General features: G+C 40.9%; 1 protein-coding gene across 2 annotated transcripts; it reads left to right on the forward strand.

The window, feature by feature from the left end:
* The first annotated feature begins 1,382 nt into the window (after positions 1-1,382).
* On the forward strand, positions 1,383-26,240 carry CSE1L (chromosome segregation 1 like). Of its 2 annotated transcripts, none has more exons than XM_064465162.1 (25): positions 1,383-1,511; positions 4,360-4,455; positions 5,571-5,713; positions 8,220-8,321; positions 8,769-8,914; positions 9,224-9,314; positions 9,620-9,727; positions 10,638-10,730; positions 12,207-12,374; positions 12,472-12,601; positions 13,311-13,376; positions 14,985-15,187; positions 16,559-16,643; positions 17,414-17,475; positions 18,227-18,363; positions 18,528-18,631; positions 19,196-19,293; positions 20,188-20,338; positions 20,866-21,074; positions 21,802-21,899; positions 22,097-22,182; positions 23,308-23,389; positions 23,824-23,970; positions 24,797-25,028; positions 25,710-26,240. In XM_064465162.1, exons 2-25 carry the CDS (start codon positions 4,371-4,373, stop codon positions 25,797-25,799), a joined length of 2,916 nt encoding a protein of 971 aa, XP_064321232.1. In that variant the 5' UTR covers positions 1,383-1,511; positions 4,360-4,370; the 3' UTR covers positions 25,800-26,240. The 2 variants fall into 2 exon arrangements, with proteins under 2 accessions (XP_064321232.1, XP_064321233.1); XM_064465163.1 differs by lacking the exon at positions 1,383-1,511 and adding an exon at positions 2,703-2,726.
* Positions 26,241-26,529: the final 289 nt, after the last annotated feature.

Genomic DNA, 26,529 nt, shown 5'->3' on the forward strand with positions numbered 1-26,529 from the left:
CCACCGGGGCGGCACAGCCCGAGCCGAGCCCCCCCCGGGCCTGGCCGGCCGCCGCTCCCTCCCCGCGGGCACCGGGGCGGCACAGCCCGAGCCGAGCCCCCCCCGGGCCTGGCCGGCCGCCGCTCCCTCCCCGCGGCCACCGGGGCGGCACAGCCCGAGCCGAGCCCCCCCCCGGGCCTGGCCGGCCGCCGCTCCCTCCCCGCGGGCACCGGGACGGCACAGCCCGAGCCGAGCCCCCCCCGGGCCTGGCCGGCCGCCGCTCCCTCCCCGCGGCCACCGGGGAGGCACAGCCCGAGCCGAGCCCCCCAGGCCTGGCCGGCCGCCGCTCCCTCCCCGCGGGCACCGGGACGGCACAGCCCGAGCCGAGCCCCCCCCGGGCCTGGCCGGCCGCCGCTCCCTCCCCGCGGGCACCGGGACGGCACAGCCCGAGCCGAGCCCCCCCCGGGCCTGGCCGGCCGCCGCTCCCTCCCCGCGGGCACCGGGACGGCACAGCCCGAGCCGAGCCCCCCCCGGGCCTGGCCGGCCGCCGCTCCCTCCCCGCGGCCACCGGGGAGGCACAGCCCGAGCCGAGCCCCCCCCCAGGCCTGGCCGGCCGCCGCTCCCTCCCCGCGGGCACCGGGACGGCACAGCCCGAGCCGAGCCCCCCCCGGGCCTGGCCGGCCGCCGCTCCCTCCCCGCGGGCACCGGGGAGGCACAGCCCGAGCCGAGCCCCCCCCGGGCCTGGCCGGCCGCCGCTCCCTCCCCGCGGGCACCGGGGCGGCACAGCCCGAGCCGAGCCCCCCCCGGGCCTGGCCGGCCGCCGCTCCCTCCCCGCGGGCACCGGGGCGGCACAGCCCGAGCCGAGCCCCCCCCGGGCCTGGCCGGCCGCCGCTCCCTCCCCGCGGCCACCGGGGAGGCACAGCCCGAGCCGAGCCCCCCCCGGGCCTGGCCGGCCGCCGCTCCCTCCCCGCGGGCACCGGGACGGCACAGCCCGAGCCGAGCCCCCCCAGGGCCTGGTCGGCCGCCGCTCCCTCCCCGCGGGCACCGGGACGGCACAGCCCGAGCCGAGCCCCCCCAGGGCCTGGTCGGCCGCCGCTCCCTCCCCGCGGGCACCGGGGCGGCACAGCCCGAGCCGAGCCCCCCCAGGGCCTGGTCGGCCGCCGCTCCCTCCCCGCGGCCACCGGGGCGGCACAGCCCGAGCCGAGCCCCCCTCGGCCTGGTCGGCCCTGGGGCGGAACCCGCACTCCCGCGGCGCTCTAGCGTCGCGCTAGCGTCGCCCAGGGCCTTGTGGGAAGAGCCTGGCCATTGGTCGGCTGCTCCCGCGGGGAGCGCAGCAACGATTGGCTCACAGAGGAGTGCGTCGGAGAAGGAGAGGTTGCTGATTGGCCCGGCGGAAGAACGGCGTCATCGCCCTGCGTGATGCGGTCACGGTGCCGCTGCTGCCGCGCCCTCTTACCGCGGTTTGAATGTGAAGTGCAGCCGGAGCTCTCGGAGCCGCCACTGCTGCCGCCACTGCCGGGGGGAATCGCCAGGTGAGGCTAGGCTAGGCCGCGGGGATGCTGGCGGTGGGGCAGCCCCGCAGCCCGGCGGCCCGCGTGGCCCACAGCCGGCCGCTGTTCCGTTCCGCGCTGAGCTCCGGCGCTGGGCCCGCGGCGCAGCGAGAGGCGCAGCTCACCATGCTGGGGTACTTCGGCCCGCCTCCCGCAGCTTGCGATTGGCTCGCGGCTTCTGGGTCTGAGTGGTGTGCTCTCCTCATTGGCTTCTGCTGCCGCCAGTCTGGAGGCGGCGGGGAGGGGGAGGGGAGCAAGTTAGTCTGAGGGCGGTCGGTACCGTGCGGGGCTCCCCCGCCGCGGCCGCCGGCCCTCGCTTCCCCGGGAAGGGCGGGCCTGCCCCTGCGCCCGCTTTGCGGGGGCGCAGCCTGGCCGGGCCGCCGCCGCCTGAGGCAGTGGAAGCAGCGCCGGGGGAGGCGCAGTCTGGGGCGGCGGGCGGGACGGAGCGGCCCCGTCCCTCCGACGAACTGCCCGGCGGCCGCAGGCCGGGCCGGCGGCGGGGATGGGGCCGGGCCGGGCTGGGCTGTGCTGGGCTGAGGCGGCGGGTGGGGCCGCGCCGCCCCCGTGGCAGCAGGAGCGGGGACAGCCCCGTTTGTGGCCGGGCCTGGAGGGCTGCTCTGCCCTGCCCGTCCGCGCCGGGGGCTCCCGGCGGCCGCCTCGCCTCTCGGTCTGCGGGGAGGCGTCTGTCGCGCCGCACGGTGGGTCCTCGCCGCTGCTCCCGTGGGCAGCTGTTGGTGTCTCCCGCCCCTGCGGCTTGCGAGGTGGAGAGCGAGTGTAACGTTTCTCCGTAGCAGTTTGGTGTCAAGATAACCTTTCCCATAAAACCCGACCCATAAACATCCGTAGACATGTAGATGGTGTTTGGAAGGTGCTGTGGCGAGTGAATGCGGGAACAGAGTTCTCTGAAGCTCTTCGCGGCGTAAGACTTGGAGGATAGCTGCTTTTTGGGTGGCCTTATTTTCCACAAGCAGTCCGTCATTAATTTGATGGAAGTAGTTAATGCATTAAGCATGTTTTATGGGTTTTCTTCTGGAGAGGTGGTCTGAAAACATCCTCATTTTCTGTGGCCTTTTCAGGAGGCGTATGTCACAGCATAGCAAAAAGAATTGTATCGCTCGAGCAAGTACCACCAGTTTTTTGTAGTGGAAAACAAAGAAAAAAATAGCTAGAGGAAGAGAAGGAAATAAGAGTAAGCAGGTAACAGGTGAAAATATTTATCCTTTTGTATGAGGGACTGAGTAATGGATTCCAGTATTTGTATTTGGCCTTCAAAGTAAACTCACACTCAGTTTGAGGTGTATATTTTTGATATGGCCCCCCTACATGACATAAGTATGTGAGGTATTTGTAAAAGGGCATTCAGGGTTGTCAGTCTTCTCTTTCAGTCTGGTTTCCCATTTGATTCAAGTTCAGTCTTCATAAGTGATTTCTGCATGGGTTTGCACCTCAGCCTTACAGACTTCCCTGGACCAGATAATTTATGTTGTTTTGATAATGAAACATTTAAGTATTAGTTTCAACATGACAGTAATGATGCATGAGGCCATTCTGTGGAATGGATGAGCCGGGTATTATTGCTGCTCTTTGCTTATGCTGTACTTTATTGGGATTTTGTTGTTTGACGTGAATTGGTGAACGACACTGCAGGCAAGTAAATCCCCAAAAGGGAAAGGGGGTGAAACATGGGAGGCAGGACTCTTTAGGTGGGTTTTTACTTTTTGTAAAATATGTTGGGATCTCAATTACTCATTAACCACTTAATTCAAGAGGGTACTGTTTCTGTCTCTTTTAATGTTGTAGATGCCATAGTTAGATTGAAAATTGTGTCTTTAAAACTCCATGCCTTTGCAAGCATGCTTAAACAGAAACTGTATTTATTGCGCTTACAGTCAACATAAAACAAATCCAAAGTGGGACAGACAAATTTCAGTCTATTTTACTAATTAGAAACTCCAGAGAGAAAATGGAAATCTTTGCTTCCTCATTACTTCTGTAGTGAGTGAACTCTGCTGGTGGTGGTAAGAAAGATGGGCAGAACTGATGATGCTATCCTGAGCAACAACATGTCCATTAAAGCATGTCTTGCTGCTGTTTTAGTGTTACTGTAATTTAATCATTCCAGTTAAAGCCGTGAAGTTAATGTATCACTGTGGTAAGCATGAGAATGTGTGTGGGAGGGTTACTAGAGAGGAGTAATTTAGACTTATTGCACAGAGTTATTCTGTAATAAGTATTACAGTTCAACTCCCACCCTAATCTAAGTTTATTCTACAGGGTGGACAAACCCTCTGGCTTTGCACAGTCTTTTGTCTCATTATAAAAAACTAATTTTCTGTTGAGAGTTTTCGTCGATAATGAGTGTTTATTTTTAAACGAGCCTTGAGTCTTTAATACACTTTGAACTGTACTATTTACAATTATGTAGGGCAGGGCTATTCAGCTTTTTAAACCAGGAAGAGGTTTCTGAGGCCAACAGAAGTTCTCAAAAGCAAAAACAAACTCCTGTTGTCCTGAAAGGGCAAGAAATCATCTTTTGACTCTACCTGGTTCCTGGTTTGCTGGTTGTGTGATTCTGTTCTAGGAGTTTGATTTCAATAAACTAGACAATAGCAGTGACATGTAGTTGAAGAAATTGAATGTTTTCTGTTTCATGCTTGGTGCACACCAGCTGTTGTTTTATTGGATGAGGCATACAAGATAGGGCCATGCATTATGAGGCATAGTCAAAGAGTTGATGTGTATCTTCTGTGGAATCTAGTTTTACACATGTGTAGCTTATAGGATAGATTTTGCGATCTGTATTTATAATAAAACTACTTGTGGGTTCTAGGTTCTGCCAAAATGGAGCTGAGTGATGCCAATTTACAGACTTTAACTGAGTATCTAAAGAAAACACTAGATCCAGATCCTGCTATAAGGCGTCCTGGTAAGTGATTCTCATGAGTGACCAAAAAAGTTTAGTTTCTTTTTGGCTCTTCTGCCTGTGTATAGTAAACTTCAGTGGATGTTTATGTAGTAACGTCTTTGCAGAAGTTCTCAGTATCCTTTTAAAACAAAAAGCCAAAAAAAAATGAAGGATGGATATAAATATACATTAGTTTTGTTTGCTTTCTGTAGCTCTATTTTCCTATATTTCTGCTTTTTTTTTTCTTTGGTACCATTGTTATTTAAAACAGTGCTGCTGTTCACAGTAAACCAGGATTTACTTCTAGCATGTTATGGCTTTTCAAAGTGGTGAGGAGGCAATATTTCCACATCCTGCTTTGAATTGAGAGCTTTTGTTAATAGCAGAAGCATTAAAGAGCTTAGCAGTAAAGAATCACCGAATCACAGGTTGGAAGGGACCTCAGGGGGGATCATCTAGCCCATCCTTTCTAGGAATAGCCCAGCTTAGACAAGATGGCCCAGCACCCTGTCCAGACGCCTCTTGAAGGTGTCCAACGTCACCAAGTCAACCCCTTCCCTGGGGAGATTATTCCAACGGTGACTGTCCTCACTGTGAAAAATTTCCCTCTGGTGTCCAACCGGAATCTCCCCAAGAGCAACTTGTGTCCATCCCCCTTGTCCTCTCCATGGGACTCCGTGTAAAAAGTGAGTCTCCATCTTCTCTGTAGCTACCCCTTAAGTACTGGTACACGGTGATGAGATCCCCTCTGAGCCTCCTTTTCTCAAGGCTGAACAGACCCAGCTCTCCCAGCCTGTGCTTGTATGGCAGCTTCCCAGTCCTCTGATCATTTTGGTGGCCCTTCTCTGGACCCCTTCCAGCCTGTCCACTTCCTTTTTGTATAGCGGGGACCAGAACTGCACACAGCGCCCCAGGGGTGGCCTGACAAGCGCTGAGCAGAGCAGGACAATGACTTCTTTATCTCTACTGGTGATGAAAGAAGCTGCAGTACCTCTTGTCAGACTGTTTCTGTTCTTGTGAAACTCTGGGGAAGTGTTTGTGTGTTGATTATTTTAAATTGACACTTGAGGAATCATAGGACTCCCAATTAGAAAAGGCAGTTCAGCTTTTGCTAACCTTTGTGTATTCTCTTACAGCGGAGAAGTTTCTTGAGTCAGTTGAAGGAAGCCAGAACTACCCGCTGTTACTCTTAACGCTGCTGGAGAAATCACAGGAAAATGTTATCAAAGTTTGTGCGTCTGTAACATTCAAGAATTATATTAAAAGGAACTGGAGAATTGTAGGTATCCTAGTGAGTAGTTGTGCTAAGATTTAATAATCCTTTTAAGGTACAATAAGATATTCTACAGTAACCTTGGAGAATTTGTGTACTCTGTGAAAGTAAGCAGATCATTCGGAGGACAAACACAAGGTGTAATTTACCAATGAGGGACTAAAACCTGGACCGTTGGAACCCATTCTATTAAAAAGAACTAGAGCTGGGTGATAAAATTGTGAACAAATAATCTTCTCTATTATTATATGCATATTTTGCAGAAGCACAATATTTAAAGCTCACTTAACTAACAGTACTATTATTTAAACTGAAATGGTTGTGAAGTGTCTATAGACATGAGCTGGCTGGTTTGGCCTGTATCTATTGTCATAGTGTTACAAACATTTCAAGCCAGCACTGCAGCTGAAAGTGATGATACTAGCTTCTCTCTCATGTAAATGCTTCTGGGGCATAGAGTAGTGTGGGACAGTTTATATTGGTGGCCTTGCCAGTTTAACTCTTAGAAGTATTTGTAAATGTCAAATAGAAATATTGCCGTTTAATCCCATTTTACCCTTTGTTCTGAAGAAGTCAGAAACTTTTTTGATTCAAAGCCTTCAGCATTCATGAAATTTAATTTATGGTAGAAAGTATTACATTTGAGAGCTCAACTCCCTCAGCAACAAGAGTTTTTAATTGATACTGTTTATACATTGTCTCACTGAAAGTACTCTTTGTATCTGACAAATATCAACTGTATGTATAATGTTGCTTTGCTACAGGGGAACTGGTAAGTATTTCATCATTACATCTCAGCTGGTACCTATTTACAAATCTGCATGTGAATTCTCCCTTCCCCCTATACTAATATTAAGAAGCTATAGCAGTCCTAGATCTGGTAATGTTTGATGAGATCAGCACATTGTCTGGCATGAAATTTCTAGAACTCTGTTTCTGTAATACTGTATTCCCAGTCATTTATCCCAAATTGCATCTTTATCTGTAGTATATTGTAAGTAGAAATAATGTTCTGTTATGGAAAAATGTGTAAGTGGCTTCCTTTTTATGGATTGCTGATGTAATTCAGGATGAAATTTTGGTTTGGAGTAGGTGGAGATGCTATGCAGTAAGTGCATCCAGGGGGCCATTATGATTGCTGTGTGGCTTCATGCACATTGTTTTGTCTAAAATTGAAGCTTTCATTTCAAGAGCAGCTCTATGGACATAAAATACAGCCCTAAGGCAAGCTTACCTAGATCACATGGTTTAATTTTGCAGCCTCGGACTCAGCTGATATAAAGCTTAGTGGAAGTAAAAGGGTTTTGCCTGCTCAGGGACTTTGATTTGATAGAGCCTGGAGAGCAAGGTGTTCAGGGCACTTGTAAAAGTATCTACAGAATACTCAGCTATGTGCTGCCTCTCATGTCTTATAAAAAGGTGTAATTTCTTTGGAAAAAAAAAATCTCATAATAGGATTTGTGTTGCTGATCTCTCCATCTTTGTCCTCATCTATCTAAATGCATAGCAGTGAGTCCTGCCTCCCTACTTGGAGCTTGCCTAGTACAGTTATTGCTGTATGTCACATCATACAAGCTTGTAAAGTCAGGTTTTAAAGAACATCATCTTTTTGTCGTTTTTAATATATATATGGTGATTCTGTACATTATTCTGATGTCTTCTTTGTGTCTTATTTTTGTAACTGCTTGTCTATAGTTAAACATGGATCTTGAAATTTTGAAATTACTAAACTTTTTTAAGTTTGTGGGAAGATGGTGAAAGGAAGGTAAGGAGGGCAGTAGTGCCATCTGGTTTAAGCATCTTAAGATCATTGAATTATTCTCTGGAGGTGCTTACCTCTCTTAATAGCTGCGTAATTTCTAGGTTTCTAAACTTTGGTGCTGTCATCACAGATAATGTGACTATCACTGCTGTCACTAGTTGTTGACAAGCCTCCTTATTTATTTCTTTAGTAGAAATTTTGTTATTTGCTATCGCTTGGCACTGCTGACTGACTGGACTTTGAAATAGTTGTTATTTTGAAGTGATTAGATAACTCTTAAAGTCAATGTTCTGGTTTTGATGGTGTAACCTGCACCCATCTTCGTGTACAGTTTCTAGAAAGTATGGCTTGAGGCAGCTTGCACAAAATAAATCTTTGAGGTTGGCAGAAGTGAGGACAGAGGTGTGGTTTGGTGTGATGGAAGAGGATACTACCAGTTAGACTTACGTACATTACTGGCATATGCACCCACCCTTATTATGGCAGAATTGCTGATTTGAAAAGTCACCGTTAGAGAAGGAGAAAACTAGTTAAAGATTTTACAGGAAGATGTTAATTTCTTTCAGCTTTTTTCAGGTAGTACTGTTATAGATCATTGTAGGCAATATCCTTAACAGATCTTCTTAGTTTCTTTAACTATGCAATAGTTAGATAAATCAGTGTAAGCAGTTGTTTTGTGAAATGCTGATAGCTGTTTGTTGCCTAGAGTGTACTGATATGCCTGTGACTTAATAGTTGTTTTAATTTTAGGTTGAGGATGAACCGAACAAAATATGTGAATCAGACAGGATAGCCATTAAAGCCAACATAGTGCCCTTGATGCTTAGCAGCCCAGAACAAATTCAAAAGCAGGTAATATGTCAATTCCTGGTTATGTTAATGAGACTTCTGGAATTTAAAGTGTGTCTATAGGCTCTGGTTATTGGCAGAGCTCAGTTCCCTTACCAATGAGCTCGCCCCGATCCAAGTAACTTGGAGTATATTATCACAGCTACTTCTGCCTAATTTAATTTTTTTTTAAAGAAGGTAATTACTGTGTAATGTTATAGCTGAGTTCTAGCAACAGGCAGTTAAATATAGTAATTCCAGAAAGTGAGATTATGTGTACACATTGGATTTAAAGTGAGATTTATTTATTTGTGGTGAAAACTAGTAGATATTTAACCCAATTATTTTTAAATCTGACAAGAATAATAAGGATTTTTCTTAGATATTTGCAACATCTGGCATGACTGCTGTGGTTTTTTTGTAATGACAAGCCTGCTATTTAATCATGTAATGGCTATGTTTCCTTTCCAGTTAAGTGATGCGATTAGTATTATTGGTCGGGAAGACTTTCCTCAGAAATGGCCAGACTTACTGACAGAAATGGTGAATCGCTTTCAAAGTGGAGATTTTCATGTCATTAATGGGGTCCTTCGCACTGCTCACTCTTTATTTAAAAGGTATTGGAAATAAGGGAGTTAGTGTATGGCTTGTCAATTTCTGTTCAACTCTAGATTTTTACTGTTAGATTTGATTTTGTAGATTTACAAAATCTACAGTTGTGGCTTATGGTTATTGACCTTTCAATAAGCATTTAAGTGGCTGTCAAATGGTACACTTTGCATGGTATTGAACGATGTTGTTTAGTTCTTCTTTACTTGACAGTATTTGTTTCAAGGCTCAGCACAAAAAAATTAATTGCAAGTTCATTTGGTAATAAGTGTGAAGACTGTATTCTATTTTTCATGTATTCCTCTTTCACTTGTCAGGTACCGCCATGAATTTAAGTCAAATGAATTATGGACAGAGATCAAACTTGTCCTTGATGCCTTTGCTTTGCCCTTGACAAATCTATTCAAGGTATTTCTTTTTGAATCATTCCTGAAACAAGTTTGCATTCTGAATTGCTTGTTGTGAATGCCTTCAAAATGAAAACTTAAAGGCTAGTTGCTTTGAAACTGTTAATGAGGTTCAAACTGAAGTCATGAAGTGAGACCTGATGGGATTGGTAGGGGGAGGAAAAGGAACCTTAGTTTTTGGTGGGGTGTGGTGGGTTTTTTGTTTTGTTTAGGGTTTGTTTGGTTTTTTAAAGTTATATGACACCTTTCGATACCTCTTGTCAATGTGGTGTGTGTTACTTGACTGAATCTTATGTCTTCTTCTAGGCAACTATTGAACTTTGCAGCACACATGCAAATGATGCTAGTGCTTTGAAGGTTCTCTTTTCTTCTCTCATTCTAATTGCGAAGCTGTTCTACAGTTTAAATTTTCAGGTGAATCTCTTTGTTCTTCTAATAGTTTTGCTTTCATCTCATGAAGCTATTATGCTCTTATTTGTAGGATCCATTTGAGGCAGCCTTTAAGGCCATGCTTCATCGCAAAAATAAAAGTTGACAGTCTGCATCAACGCTGGAGTAAAGGCACAGTAAGGATGGGGTTAATTAACATGTTCGCTTGGCCCTATCTAAACAAAAGTTAATTAGAGTCTAAGCTCTTGTCATAGCAAGGTGTTGTATGGGTAGCTCTCCAAGTATGAGCTGTGAAAGACAGAAATCAAATGCCTGACTTCATACTCACTGTGCTCCTTTATAAATATGTCTGCTGGCATGAACTCAGATGAAAGTCGTTAAAACTAGCAGCTCTATAGCACTATAGTAGCAAGTAATTCTGGTAGCAGTGTGGGGTTTTTTGTTTTGAAATTATATCTGAATTTCTAACATTATTAAATAATGCACCATAAGAAAAACAGTAAAAACGTACTTTGCTGAGCTGACATATATTTAGTGTCTCAACACGAACATGAGACTGAAGTGTGATGATTGTGCCTTGATTGTTCAGGCTCTTCTTCCATATTGGGCAAGAGAGCAAGCTGGAGTTAAAAGGCAGTCTTGTGCTCTCTTGTTCTGAGGTGAAAATAAGAGGCAATACGGGTCGTTCTTTATAAAACCGTAGGCTGTATAGGGTCTAAGCGACTAGTTTATTTGGAAATAGTGTATTCCAAAGCCTCTGTCTGGAGGGGTTTTGTTTGGGAGGAGGAGGGGCTAGTGTTTCATTTTGAGGATTGTTTTCCACGCTTTGTCCCTCAGTAGATTATAAGGTGGGTACATACTACTTACAATGTGGATATGTTATCTAAGCAGTGCAATCAGTAATTAAATGTAGATTTATGCTTTTCCTTCACAGGATCTTCCCGAGTTTTTTGAAGATAACATGGAAACATGGATGACAAATTTTCATAGTCTTTTAACTTTAGATAATAAACTTTTGCAGACTGATGTAAGTACTGCATAAACCTCCTGGTTGGCCTCTGTATAGCGGAGAGGGTGGGCTGAGAACTTGGATCTAACTCTGAACAGTGCAATGTTTTCTTTGTTGGATAAACAAAGGAATAGAATTGACCATAAGGAAATGGGGTTTAAGACAAGTTGCCCCATTGTCTAAGAAATTTGCAGTCCAGTTCTTGAAGTTCTGTCACAGTTACAGGTATACCCTAGCTGTGCACAGAAATCAAATTACAGATAATTATCAATGAGTAGATTCTTTTGAGGACATTTGCTGAAGTAACCTGATTATTAGAAAGTCACAGTGCTCAGGTTTTTTTGTACCTTTCAGCTGGTTCATGTGCTGTGTTTTAGAAAACAGGGTATCTTAAAGAACTTGAAACAGCTGAACATAGAAGGCATGACATCTCCAAGTACTTTAGTTTAGCACTTCAGTATGTTATCAACATTACTCTCATACTAAATCCAAAATGTGGGACTATACCAGCTACTAGGAAGACAGTTAACTCTACCCAGCTGAAACCAGGAGAGCTGTCTTTGTCTAATGACAAGAATTAGTAGTTTCACAGGTGAAAGATTATACCAAGTCATCAAATGTCACATCAGTTTTGTGCATGCTTTCTGCATTTTAAATGCTGAAGTCTTCCAGGCACAATACAATACAATAGCTTGCCACGTGATGGAGCCAAAGCAACTCTATAAATTTCTTTACAATACATAGGGAGGCATATGAAGTGAATCCTGTGCCATAGTTTCACAGTTGTTTTAGGCTAATGCTGCTGTTAAAAGAAGCTTTGCTGCTCTTTTCTCTTCTCTTGTGTCTGTGGGCTATTGCCCAGCACACTCATGCAGCTGTGTGCTGAACTGAGTGAGGAAGTGATATGCAGTAAAATTGAAAGGTGGGCACTAGGGGCAGGGAGACAGAACTGGGATGGTGTTTGGTTGCTTGGGGTTTGTTGGGGTTTGGGGGTTTTTTTGGGGGTGGGTGTGTTTTGTGTTGTTTGTGTGGGGGTTTTTGTTGTTTAGGGTTTTTTTAATTTTAATTTTAATTCCAGCTCAGTTTCCCAATTCACTTTACTTTGTGGCTCCACAAGCATCTGTGCTGGTACGGGGAAGGGGAGGGAACTACTTTACAACTATTCCGATTTAAAGTAGCAAGATATGATGTCTTCTAAGTATATTATTTCAGTTCCTCGTGTTGTCTTTTTCTTATTACATTTTCAAATTAATTTCATGTCAAACTTTGTCAGGTCTAAATTATTTAAATTGCAAAGTAATTTCATTTGAAATGCAGTTCCAGTACAAATCAGTAAAGTACAGTAATTCTAGGGACGTGAGAGTGATTTCTTTAACCTGTTTAGAACATGATAAAATAATAGTGTAACTATTAGAAGTGTCAACATATTTGAAGGAAATACTTAAGTAACATTAAAGTTTGGACGTTTAAGTTCTTAGTTTTGTTTTATGTGAGGATGAAGAGGAAGCTGGGTTACTGGAGCTCTTGAAATCGCAAATTTGTGATAATGCTGCTTTATATGCTCAAAAATATGATGAAGAATTCCAACCCTACCTGCCACGTTTTGTAACAGCAATCTGGAATCTGTTAGTAACAACAGGCCAGGAAGTGAAATATGACTTGGTAAGTTGTTATAAACTCATCTGGTCAAGTGTAATAATGAATTATAAATTGGTCAGTCATGCTAAAACTGTATGTGTTCTGTTCTGTGTTGTTATAGCTGGTTAGTAATGCAATCCAGTTTCTGGCCTCAGTTTGTGAGAGACCACACTACAAGCATCTATTTGAAGACCAGAATACATTAACAAGCATCTGTGAAAAAGTTATTGTTCCCAATATGGAATTTAGAGGTAACTTTTTGAGACTTAAGTTTTCAAAGACACAATAAAATCTAAATGTAATTATGATATGTGGCTTTGCAGGACAAAAATTGAGGATTACCTCTTGCATACTTCAGTACTAGATTCAAAACCAAGTTTCTAGAACAGATTGCTGTCCTGTGGGCTATGTAGAATTGTATTAATATATCTAATAATTTTTCTGTCTTACTGGGATCTCAAATTGAAAAGTATAGGAAGTCTAGTTCATATGCTACCAAAAACTTTTCATGCTTAAAGTGAGTATCAGAATAATTCAAGGAGTCTTAGTAGGCCTGATATCCATGCCTGTTTAATTGTAATGCCTGTTTCTTCAAGTTTTGATGAGCTCATATTGATCCTAGTATCTAAAGACAGTGAAGATGTTTTGCAGCGGAAAGAAGCTTCTCTCTAAGTCTATGGAAGCCTCTTTAAATACCCTTAGTGTTGAACGTGTCCTATCTCTTTTTTTTTTTTTTTCTTTTTTTTTTCCAGTCAGGAATATGTCAGCTCTTGAGTATGAAAGACTAATTTGTGGGGCAGCAGCAAGCTGAACCAGCTAGCCTGGCTGGATATTTCTGATTAATTTGTATTAATGTTTTAGAAAAGTACTTGGAAAAAATAGCAAGTTGATAATATACCTCTTTACCATAAAAACCAGATACCTTGGTATTTAAACTTCTATCATTTTATATATTTTCAGCGGCTGATGAAGAAGCATTTGAAGATAATTCTGAAGAATATATAAGAAGGGATTTGGAAGGATCTGGTAATCCACAGATTTATACTAAGAATACTTGGCCTTTAAATATAGCTCTAAAGAGCTGAAGCAATTTACTGAAGCTTTTATAACTTACTTTTTAAAGTGTGAAGGTGTTGTATCATCCTGTTCCCCACCTCCCCAGAGATTCTATCCAGTTTTTGATTAAGTTTACTGTCACAATATGCCCATCACAGTGTCTTTTTGTTTGGAACAACGTTTTTGTATGTTTTTTTCCTTAATTGGATTGGTATGTCTCCTGCACTGCACACATTCTCATTTCAGCAAATATAGCCTGTAAGTCACTGCTGAATAGGGGCCACAGTTGTGCATTTAGTTCCTATGTGTAGAGTTTTAAATAACATGGAGAGACTGTGCCTGTATTTAGTATCATGTTTAAACTGAAATTCTGACCAGTGTTGCGTACAAGTCTGTGATGAAGCCAGCTGGACACCAGCCAGCCCTTGCACGCCAGTGCTGTGTTCAAACCAGTGCAGTAACCGTCCTGAAAACACAGTGCTGTGCTAACAGAGCTGCCTGATTTTCTGATTGTAGTTGTCTGGTCTTCAGCCAGGTCAGAGCACAAATGAACCAAATCTAGATCCGTGTGGCAGTTCTGTATATGATGTTCTGTGCCTCTAACAGTTTACTGACTGACACTTTTAGATTAATGACACTTCATAACAGATCTATGGTATTACTCTACGCTAGCGGTGGAGGACAAAAGTTGGAGGAAAATCTTTCTGAACTTTTTTGCAAGCAACCTTTTCATCATTTTTATCCAGGATTGGCTGCATTTTAGGTATTTGTGAAGCTTTCATTTGTCAGCTACTTCCGCTTTTAAGCGGATTGAGGCAAGAAGTATTTGTGTTCTTCAGAGATTACTTTAGAAATGTGCTTTGTTGCATTTAAATTGACTTGCTTTATTTTCCTTCTGTTGCTTCTGTTAGTGTATTGTGTTAAAGGCAAACTGGCTTTTTTTCCTTTCTTGAAACAAAGAATTTTTACAGAGGGCTTGGGTTTTTTTGGGTGGGTTTTTTTTTTTTTTTTACATGCTGAGCATGACATTATACGGCATGGAATATCCCTCTGGTCAGTTTGGATCGGCTATCGAGGTTGTGTCCCCTCCCGGCTTCTTGCCCACCCCAGCCTACTTGCTGGGAAGGGAAAAGAGAGCCTTGGCACTGTGCAAGCACTCTTAAGCGATAACCAAAACACTGCAGTGTTGTCAGCAGTTTTAGTCACCAGCAGCACCATTTCGCCTGCTTTGAAGAAAATTAACTCCATCCCAACCAGGCTGGGTGCATAATTATCAACATAGTAAACAATCTCCCCTGCATACTTACTGAAACTTTCTTTAGAGAGCAGTAAAACCTGTGGATATGTATCCAGTATTGGTAGGTGTCCGTTCCTCCCTTCACTGTACAAATAGTCCCTATTATGACAGTAAGTAAGACTTAAATGTGTTCTTACACGTCAGTGTAGAGCATTGCAATAATTAATGTAAGGTGTAGCTGTGACTTGAGAAGCTGTATGTCATTAATATATTTATGACTATGTTTATTAATATGAAAAGCTGTGTACCTTATGCCCAAAGAATCTTTGGTTCTCATGCAGATATTGACACCAGGCGCAGAGCAGCTTGTGATCTTGTCAGAGGCTTGTGCAAATTTTTTGAAGGGCCTGTGACAGGGATTTTTTCTGGATACGTTAATTCTATGCTGCAAGAATATGCCAAGAATCCATCTGTTAACTGGAAGCACAAAGATGCAGCTATTTACCTTGTTACGTCTTTGGCATCCAAAGCTCAAACACAGAAGGTACTTTTACATTCTATTCGTTTTAATCCATATGAATTAAAATACTATAGTGCATATAAGGATTGATACAATTCATTTTTTGCTGCTTCAGAATGGGAGTAACTGTATTTGTAGTAGTTTAATGTTGATGAAGGTAAAAATTGTCCATTATGTAATCCTATCACAGTTGGTAATTTGGTGGTATCTGGTTTTCAGAGAGATTGGGCAAAATCAACAACTGTGTGTAACCATTTGGCAGATCTTATTAGCATGTGTGAAGCAGCCACACAAAGAAACAAAATTAGCTTGGGTCTAGAACCTCTGAGCTTTTAAATGGTTCCCAGCCAGAGTTTGTAGCCGTGGAAGGCCAAATTTAGCTTTACAGGAAATGAATAGAAGTGTTAAGCAGACTAGAAGGAATCTAAGAGACTCTTACGGTTATTGTCATCATGTTTCCTGTTATTTGAGTGTTTATGATTTGGAAATGGCATGTGAATGCTAATGGTGGCTGGAAGTGGATCTCATTGTTTGGGAGAAAGCAACTGATAGGCTGGATTCATTGAAAAGCCACACCTGAGGTAAACTGTATTTGGAAACAGTAGCATTGTATCAAATGTCCTACAGAACAGGTTTTAATAAACTAACAAATACTTCTAATGTTATTACAGTTCAGATCTCAGTGGCTTTACCAGACGGATTTGAGGCAAACACGATTACATGAGTAAAACATGTTGTACGGCACCTTTATGTAGTTTTGCTGAGGGTTCTCAGTCTTTTCCTGAAACTCTAGTTGTATGCTACTGCACAGCAGTTGCTGATAATAGCGATGCGTAATGTGAACCAGAGTTTCCCAGCAATTAGAAAACTGCCAAGTTGTACATCTTTCTTTTTCTGTGCTATTCAGTGGCAAATATGGGATAACATCACTTGGAACACTTGGCGGATAACTATCCATCTGAAAACCCTGTTTTAAAACTCAGTTGCATTTTTCGTAAGAGAAAGCTAAGTAGTCATTATTCTGCTGCTCTAACTCAGAGTTGGAGTTTGAGTCCTAAACTTTTCCTTTTTAAAAGGTCTATCACAAAAAAGTATTAAGTTAATAAGATGCTGATATTTTCTATATAAAATTTTGGTTGATTATTACTGTGTTACGTGTTGTTATTTCTCAACTTGGAGCTGGTAACTGAACCCCAGTAGTGCTACAGCTGAAACCTAGACACTGAAAACATCAAGAAAAAGAAATTGGATGACTCTGCTAAAGATGCAGTTTCAACAGTCTCATCATGTTCATGCATGCTTTAGGTTCCTTTTATTAAAAGCACATAAAATCAAGAAAACTAGCTGAATGTCAACATCTAAAACCAGAGTTGGTCTGTTTTTTGTTTTTTCTAGCATGGAATAACACAAGCCAATGAGCTTGTTAATCTGACTGAGTTCTTTGTGAATCACATTCAACCTGACTTAAAGTCTGCTAGTGGTAAGTTAATGTTAATTTTGATATGGCATTTTTTGTGATATAACTACAACTTTGACAATGACCACTTTTTCTTAAGCACTCATATATCTCAGAGATTATGAGCACCGTAATCTCTGAGACAGCAGACTGTTAACGCCTGGCACACGGGAAATAATTCAAATTTGGTTGGCTGGCAATAATGAGCTTTTAAACAAAGGTCGATTACCACATGCTATCTGCAAGATCAGAGCATGTACACACATGGTTGCTATCAGCGACGTGACTAAACTTGTTGAATCACAGTAATTTGATTTCTGTATTTGAGACCTTGTGGCAAACCTCTATGCTATACAGAACCCTGCAAATTTAAAATACTGATGTTTAGGTCGTAGCCTGTATCAGCCCATATTGATGAGACTACGGATGTCTAGATTTAAGCCACACAATTTATTTTATGCTTCAGCAATTATCTTACGATAATTGGGATGTACTGGGTTATCTCGGAGTATGTAACTGGAGACTGTTAAAATCAGAACCAGAAGGGGAAATTCCATGTGAAAGAATTGGACTGTACACTTAATGGTACTGGGGTGTGATTCATACCTAAAACTGATATTCTGTCTAACAGCGCTCATACAGAAATGCAGAACCTCAGCAACATAGAAAAAAATTGTGTGGTTTATTTTTAAGGGGAAAAATCATGATTAATGTCACTTCTATATATAGTATATGTTCAGTAATCACATTTATATAAAAAATATCAACAAAATTCACATATTTTTCTATTGCAGTGAATGAATTCCCTGTGCTAAAAGCAGATGGTATCAAATACATCATGATTTTTAGAAACCAAGTAAGTTTTTCTTTTAGCTTTATGATAAAAACATTGTAGTTTGTTATTTTATCCTTGCCAAGCTTAATTTATCTTGCTTGGCCATATGCTAACTCAACAGGTGTTTGATAGTCATGTATAACACTTCATGCTGAATTTTTAGTTTTGAAAGTAAATTATATTGTTTTAAATATCCAATTAACATGTAGTCTGTATGCTGTCCATATGCTGTGGGAACACTGAACATCTTAGCATGCTTAGTCTGTGACACACTCAGACTTTTTCAAGTGAATGTTAGTCTAAATATACGTGATTGCTCGTATCATTGCAGTAGTTGTTAAGGAGAGTACAGCAACTTTGTCCTTTACCTCTTCTGATTTGTGAGGTACAGTAAGAAAATACATGGAGTATTATTTCTAAATTTTAGATTGCCGTTATTCATCACCTCTTATATCTGTGATTTCTTAAGCTTGATATTTTTAATTGCCTGTTAAGACAAAGTAAAATGGAAAAAGAAATATACATTAGGAATGTATGCACTTACTGACAATGAAATGTAACATTGATGTTTGGGGGAAGCACGCAGGTGATGATAGAAATGAGTACCTCTTGGTTGTCAAGGTGTGATTCAGCAACTGGGGGAGCCTTCTTAGATTCCTTCCGCTGCCAAGCTTTCAGTTTGTAGCTGATGAGCTCAGGGTGGTTATGCTGTAGTGTTGAACCATCTGCATTTCTATGTGACATATGTACAATTTGTTGCTACATTTTTTAGGTTCCTAAAGAACAACTGTTGGTATCTATTCCTCTCTTAATCAATCATCTTCAAGCAGAAAGTATTGTGGTCCATACTTATGCAGCTCACGCTCTTGAAAGACTGTTTACCATGAGGGGCACAAATAATACTACGCTGTAAGTCTTCAAGCAGAAATAAATTCATTGCTACATAGGTTTTGTCCATTTAAGGATAAGAAATACCTGTAAGGCATCTTTTATTTCTTAGTATTACAGTATTGTAAAATGCTTGAAATTTGTGAATATCTTTCATCGTTAAAGAGCTGTGTTTTACTTGACAGCATTACAGCTGCAGAAATGGCACCATTTGTGGAAGTGCTATTAACAAACCTTTTTAAAGCACTGACTCTTCCTGGCTCATCTGAAAATGAATACATTATGAAAGGTAAATGCTTTGAGTTCCACAATGTAAGAGTAACTTTATTAACTTGAGGCAAAGGCTTATAGTTACAGGCTACTAAATTTTTATTTGAAAACTTAATTTATGCGAACATGCTAAAGTGGTATGCACACCCTGCAGTTATTTACCGGGCTGTATTAAGTCATATTTGACCAAATTTGTGATAACAAAGAGAAGTACAAAGCATATGGTATTGTGAAAAATTATTTCTCAAATAGTAGTCTTTGTAGTCAGGCCAGCTACCTGAGCAGTGTCAGTAGGAGATCTGAGCGAGTTATGGCTAGTAGTATGCCAAGATTTGAGACTTGCCCAAGGTGAATGATGGTCTTTGCAGAGTTGCTTCATCTTCTGTAGAGTGGGGGTAATGAGGCTTTGCTTTATCCTTGGTCATGATTATAGATTAATTGCTCTTGCAGCAGGTGGTCTTTCTTACTGTACCTAATTCCTTGGGATCCGATTTAATAGTAAAAGGTAAAGGATTTAGACATATGATAGATAACAGAAGCATATGTTTGTCTCCAGAAGATAATACTTCCAATTTATTTGCAGCCATCATGAGGAGCTTTTCTCTGCTACAGGAATCCATAATTCCATACATCCCTTCTGTCATCACACAGCTTACACAGAAACTGCTGGCTGTCAGTAAGGTAAAGAAACAGGCTGTCTGAGCAAAATGTTCACTTTTTACCTTTTAGAGCAGTCTTTCTAAAGATTGTTGTATACATTGTTGGTTTTGTTCTGTTAGAATACTGTAAATTGTTCAATATTTTCTGACTAAAATAAGTTAGAACAGCCTTTCAATGAAGTACTGTATTCCTTTTAGGACATACTTTCAAACCATTCTCCCCTGTTCTTATCTGAAGTTTGGGAACAGCATATGAAATCTTCTTGTAATACTAGTTTGTCCTAGTAGAAATATTTGCTTGTGCGGAGGCCACCATTAAAATCTGTTTTTTTCTACAACTCCTTTGTTCTTTGTCCATGAAGCCTTTGAGGCTAATACTAAATCTAGGCACTGAAATGTAGGATTAATTTAAATAAATTACCCTCCTTTGGAGGGTAAAATTCTCTTAGTTTTTGGTTCAGGCTGGGCTAATATTCTTGAATGTTGACGTTAAGGAATGCTTTGAAATACCTTCATCAACTATCCAAAAATAATACACTTTGCATCTAAGTTTAAACTATACATGGTAGAAGCGTTCAGTAAAGAATAGACTAGGCACTTACTGGATTAAAAATATTATTTTTTTTTCAGTTTTTGTTTTGTGATATATTAAAGGCTTGCTAGCTTATGTAGAGCTTCTGAAAAACACTTAGTCTTTAAAATATTTATAAAAACTACCCCTCCTTTAAAGCATAAAGGTTTTTATGTACTTTTATGTATAGAATTAATTTCATTAGCATATTAGTAAATAAGTCATAAGTATCCGTATTCCCAATTGCTACTTTAGACTTCAGTTGAAATTAAAAAAAATATTTTGCTAAATGAGTGACTTGGCTGCAAGTTGAGGCTGATATATCTGTTCATAACTTGTTTTTAGAATCCAAGCAAACCTCACTTTAACCATTACATGTTTGAATCAATATGCTTGTCAATAAGGATAACATGCAAAGCAAACCCTGATGCTGTTGGAAGCTTTGAAGAGGCTTTGTTTATGGTGTTCACTGAGATACTACAGAATGATGTGCAAGGTAAATTAAAATCAGTAAGTGCTTGTGCTCCCTCTCTACTATAATTGCTTGCTACGATTTACCTCAAGGTGGTTTTTTCTGTCGCACAGGAAGTTCAGGTGAGAACCCAGCATGTTCACAGTCCTAATAAACACTTGTAGGAAGCATCGGGGTTGTTCCATAGGGTACATCAGTTGTGTTAACCTATTTTTAAAATGAGCTGTGGTTTGTTGTTTGTTTTTTTTTTTTTAAATATCTAATAATCACTACTCCAAAGACTTATTATTCTTCTAAATTAAATTGCCTTGTTTCTAGTAGTTTGTTTTCCACGTTCTGAAACGTTAACAAATAGAAATTGAATATATAAAATGCTTGCAAATTTTTGGAATAATTAAATGTGGAAAGTGATACATTTCTCCGAGGTTTTATTTGTTGGACTCTTTGTCTTAATATCATAAAACTGTAGGTTCAATCAATAGTTACGTAGTACCCAGAAACTGACAGTGACCATATCTGCTGATTTGTAAATGTCATCGTTTCTTCTCCAGAGTTCATTCCATATGTGTTTCAAGTGATGTCCCTACTTCTAGAAATGCATAAAAATGAAATCCCATCATCCTATATGGCATTGTTTCCTCACCTACTTCAGCCAGTATTGTGGGAAAGGACAGGAAACATTCCTCCTTTGGTCCGACTCCTGCAGGCTTATTTAGAGCGGGGTGCCAATACAATAGCAAGTGCTGCTGCTGACAAAATTGTAAGTTGGATGGATTTAGTCACAACGTATGCTTCTAGACGTGTTGATTTACGATTAAAAATAATGAGAAACTTTGCTTTAGTGAATAGTGTATTTGTGCTTGTACTTTAAGTTGCTTACATAGAAGGACAAAATGCTATGAATGTAGGCTTTTTGGATGCTTTTCCATTATGTGGATAAGATAAATCCTAGACTGTCATGCTTTTGTCGATTAAGATGTAAAAATCCTGCACTTAGTTTTTGCAAGTAGGTAAGTTTCCACAATTTTCCTGTCTCATTTGCCTCATGTTGAGCACTGTGGATCAGGAGAACTCTCAAGAGGTTCTGTTCAGAACAGTCTTGAGAAGAGTGAATGAGGAGGAGCCAAAACAGTGGGAGATCTGAGGATTAGTGGATTCAGTGGGAGATTTATTCTGCATACTTCTGTTATTTCTGCTGCATTATCTGCTGCAGTCAGACTTGATTAGACAATGCCATTGATGAAGCAGATATGCATGTTCAAATTGGCTTTGGTGTTCTTTTGATCAAGGTTAATCTTAATGCTCAAAGGAACATCACTTCATCCCGATAAAAATCTGTCTTCCTTGTCCTTAACTCCAGAAACAATCCTGTTTCGGGTTATGAAAGCGTTTGCCTTGGTGTATGTCTCGGATGGTAAGGGCCAGCTTTCTGGTAGCTCACATATGAAGAACTGTTGTATAGAGTTTTATGTTTGCTTTGCTTGCAGCCTGGATTGTTAGGTGTGTTCCAGAAGTTGATTGCCTCTAAAGCTAACGACCATCAAGGCTTCTATCTTCTGAACAGTATTATAGAGCATATGCCCCCGTGAGTATGAGTTGACATTACATTCAAAACTGATTTCTGTACACTTCAATATTTGGTATGTTTGTACACTTAACGTCTAAAAACTGAAAAATGTCACATCAGTAAAAGAGATTTGAACAATTCTGTGCATGTTTTCTGTGAAGTGACGTTAGTAAAATTCTAGTATAAATTGAATAACTATTCTTTTAAATTTCCAGTGAATCAGTTGACCAGTACAGGAAACAGATCTTCATTCTACTATTCCAAAGACTTCAAAATTCCAAAACCACAAAATTTATTAAAAGTAAGTTCCTTGCTGTATGAAGAGCTTCAGTGTCAGTGATGCCAACAGTTTAGAACATGCAGCTGTACTGAATAAGTATCCTACCATGTCCTGTGATTATGTGGATGAAGGGATACTATGACTGTTAACATCAGTGACTTGCTTCAGATTACTTGTGGAAGCAAGGGTGGCATATAGGGCAGTTGCCACAGCAGGTGACACTTGTTTCATGAAAACTGAAGGAATGGAACTAAAATAAGGGAAGAGACTTGTCTATTCCTCTTACTTTCTTACTCTGTGATGTGATACACTAATGTGATACCATTAATTATCTGAAAGTGTCTGCATTTAATTCTCAACTAATGCCAGCAAGCTTTCACAGAACACAATAACACTGACCATACTTTCTTTTGTTACGTATAGTTGTGTGTTATTACTGTTAAATATTCTATGTATCTGTGTCATTCTGCCTCAATGTGACTTAAGTTATTGATAAGGTTTTATGCTAAACCAGCAAAGCTGTGACAAATTATTGAAATACATATTCTAGTTCTTCCTGCTGTAACAGGGCGATTATTGTCATACTGATCAAATTATTTTAATGATACAATGACTACACAAATTATGCAATGTCTATTACTTAATCTTATAAAATCTGATTAATCTGATAGGAGCACGAATGATAGGATTGCCTATAATGGTCTTCCACGAGCAAAATTTAAGTGGTGCTTTTATTGCTTTTGATCTGTGCTCTGGTACAGAGGCCATGCAAAGGGGTTCACAATTGATCTGAAAGATGGCACCGCATGAAGTTTTTGGCTAAAAGCATTGAAGAGTTCCTTTGCTCCTTGATGTGAAAAACTTGCAAATACCTTTTTAATGCTTTATAACTGCTGTAAGGGGGAAAAGGACTGAATCTTCTCTTAGTAGTCTTACCACCATGTTTTAGTGTGTACATGAAAAAAACAGCAGTTTTAGACTAACTTCAAGGCAGCAAGTTAATGAACTTCACTAAAACTGAACGTGTGTACAGATTGCTGTTTCCCCTTGAAAAACTTGTTAGAATATATTTTGCTGCTGACTCTAAAGCTATTTCTTTTTTTATGTTGAGTTTTAATTTGACCTTTTTCTTGTTTCTTTTTACAGGTTTCCTAGTCTTCATTAACTTGTACTGTGTAAAATATGGGGCATTAGCTCTGCAGGAAATATTTGACAGCATACAACCAAAGTTAGTATGATTTTTTTTTTTTCCTAAGACTGCTGTGTATTTTTTATCTTTCAAAGTAGGAAATATTTGTCTCCTCTAGCTAAAATTGCAAACTGCATTTGTCACTAATTTGGCTAGCCAAATGTTTCTTCTAATGTAGTTGATTTGTTTAGCAATTTTTTTTTTTCTGATTTGCTGCCCACAGTGCTGTGTTGATAGTTCAAGATATTAATCTCCTGAGCAGGTCAGAAAAAGGGAAGAGTGATGTTTTTATTCTCCCTTTGTGGAAAGCTTGTATGCTTAAATTTCTACCAGGCGTCTACTGTGACAGAGCAGCATCATAACAAATTATATGGTTTTCTCTTTTTCCTAGTGTTTCATATTGTTTCTGGTTTTCTTCTGTCACCGTATGGCTGATAAGGCTTCTAATACTTCTTCTTTTAATGCCACAATAGGATGTTTGGAATGGTTTTGGAGAAAATTATAATTCCTGAAATCCAGAAAGTGTCTGGACAAGTTGAAAAGAAAATCTGTGCTGTTGGCATTACGAAAATACTAACAGAATGTCCTCCTATGATGGACACTGAGTACACCAAGCTGTGGTATGTAGAACACTGCTTCCAGTTCTGTTAGTGAGGCTATCTGACTGTTTTGAACATGTGAGCTATCATCAAAATGTATTCTTCAAATAAATTCCATTGTGATTTCTTCAGGCCTGCTGTTGTTATGAGGCTGAGTTTCAGGCTTTTCATACTCCCTTGTCTCAACAGATAAAACTGTATTTTCAAAGCAGATGCCAGAACTGAAGAACTGTCTGAGATTTTTGTGATGGAGATACGACTGGCTGGGCTAGCTAGGACTGCATTTAAGAAAATACGCTACTTTTCTTTTAGCTTGTATTCTTTCTGAAAAGCTAGGCCCAGTTTTGACTTATAACTTTTATTAGTCAGGAGACCTGAGCATAGATACTTAAAACCTGACAGAGAGACTATAAAATCTTAGCCTGACAGTAGAATTTGGGGGAAAACTACTTGGGCAGACTGTAAGCCAGCCTAGCAGTCTAGGATGTCGGGTAGCCTGAATTTAATGACAATAACTGGATACCTGAAAAAGAACTTTTTTTTTAATGTACTTGGAGAAAAGGTGTAATCTGGAAGAGAATTGCCTTTCTTAGGAATTTGACCTGATAAAAGCGTGAACAATGTTTATTTTTTAATATGAGCACTTATGTTATGCCTGTAAAATACACAGACGCATGGTTCTTCAAGTCCAGCTTAGATTTGGCACTCGCAATTTCAGTAGCTGAGCAAGTACCTGCAAGGGCTAAATTGTAAAGGCTTCTGAGTAGTTTGAACATTCTTGTACAATACACGTTGTCCTAACGTATTTTAAGCACTCCAATTTTATCCTCCCCTCCTTACATACTAGGACTCCTTTGCTGCAGGCCCTCATTGGCCTCTTTGAACTGCCTGAGGACGACACTATCCCTGATGAAGAACACTTCATTGACATAGAAGATACTCCAGGATATCAGACTGCATTCTCTCAGCTAGCCTTCGCTGGAAAAAAAGAACATGATCCTGTAGGTCAAATGGTGAACAATCCTAGAATCCATCTGGCACAGTCTCTTCACAAACTGTCTACAGCTTGCCCAGGCAGGGTAGGTGACTTTTACACATGTCATGCTAATGCTAAATTCTACAGAGAATAAATGCTTTTTTGATAATGGGTCTCTTTCGCTAGTGTTTGATAATCAGCAAAATGAAGTATGTCATGCAAGATATTCTTTTATTCTTCAATGGAATATAGCTTTTGTAAGGTTTTTTCCCTAGTAACCTTAGAAAGGCCATATCTTCATATTACTTAATTCAGCAGTAACCTTAAATATGCCATTTCGTAAGTGAAAGTTTATCCACTTGTCAGTATATAACTAACAGTTGTCTCCGGTTCAATATGTGTCGTATTCAGGAAATTTCAGGCAACTCATGTTAAATTAAACAAGTTAAGTTTACAGTTAAGTATTTTAACCCATAGCATCTTTGTTTGAGATTTTGGTAAGTAAAGATTGCCTGGGAGACCTGATGTTTGCTGCATCCAAATATCTGTTTCAATAACTGTAGGTTTTCTCTACTCTTCTCTCACAATTGATTCAGATAAGTAGTACATAGAACTGTCAGCATCGGAAAGTTTAATTCCAGCAACTGCTTTCACAATGGAAAACTGCTGCTCTCAGGATGTCATTTGACTTTGTACCATATGTTGACACGGTGATTAACAGGATATAGCAGCAGTTTAATGTATACACACACATTGACACTTCTGCTCTATCCTGTGTTTTAAGGTTCCATCAATGCTGAGCACTAGTCTGAATGCAGAAGCGTTGCAGTATCTCCAAGGATACCTCCAGGCTGCAAGTGTGACGCTGCTCTGAATTGCATATATTCCACAAGCAAGATCAAAAGCTGTTTTGTTATACAGAAGGTTGACGCTGACTTTTTATAGCAGAGCTCAGTCAAAATGAAAAATGCTACTTGAAAATGTATTGCAGAATCCACCTTGTAAAAGATAAATGTGGCTTTAAGCAGAAACTGAAAGAATTTGGTGGTTTGTGTACTCATAGATAAAAGGTGGCTAACTTCCATTCCCAGCTTAATTTCAAAGGGAGTAGTCACAGTGGTTTGTTGTAGGGTTTATTTGAAATCTGCATCTGCAGTGTTTGGATAACATTTTGAAATGTATGGAGAGCACTGGCTGTAGAAACTCACTTTGGTCACTAAAAGTCCTTTTCATTTTGATGTTGTCCTTTGTATTTCTTTTGTCTTTCCTTAAACTTTATCTAAATTGTGAATAAATAAGAAGTACTTGTTTAAAATGCCTGTCACTGTGCGCTTACTGTTTTAGAAGAATGTAGCTGGTTTAAAAAAAAGATAATGTTTTAAACTTAGGATAGAATATAAAATAGTGAGACTGTGAGGATTTTTCTTTATCTTAAATAATAGTTTAAATACATTGTAGGATCATACGGAGCAAATCTAAAACTTTGGCAGAAGATCCAAAGCTATTATCACTCTTGATATTCGTCAACAGGTGCACCCCTTCTCTTTGAACAAGCATGTCAGTATAGTGCAGTAAAAGCAAGTAACATGCCCTCTTAGGGCGGG

The sequence above is a fragment of the Phalacrocorax carbo genome, chromosome 14, assembly GCF_963921805.1.
Source record: "Phalacrocorax carbo chromosome 14, bPhaCar2.1, whole genome shotgun sequence".
Taxonomy (NCBI): Eukaryota; Metazoa; Chordata; class Aves; order Suliformes; family Phalacrocoracidae; genus Phalacrocorax; species Phalacrocorax carbo.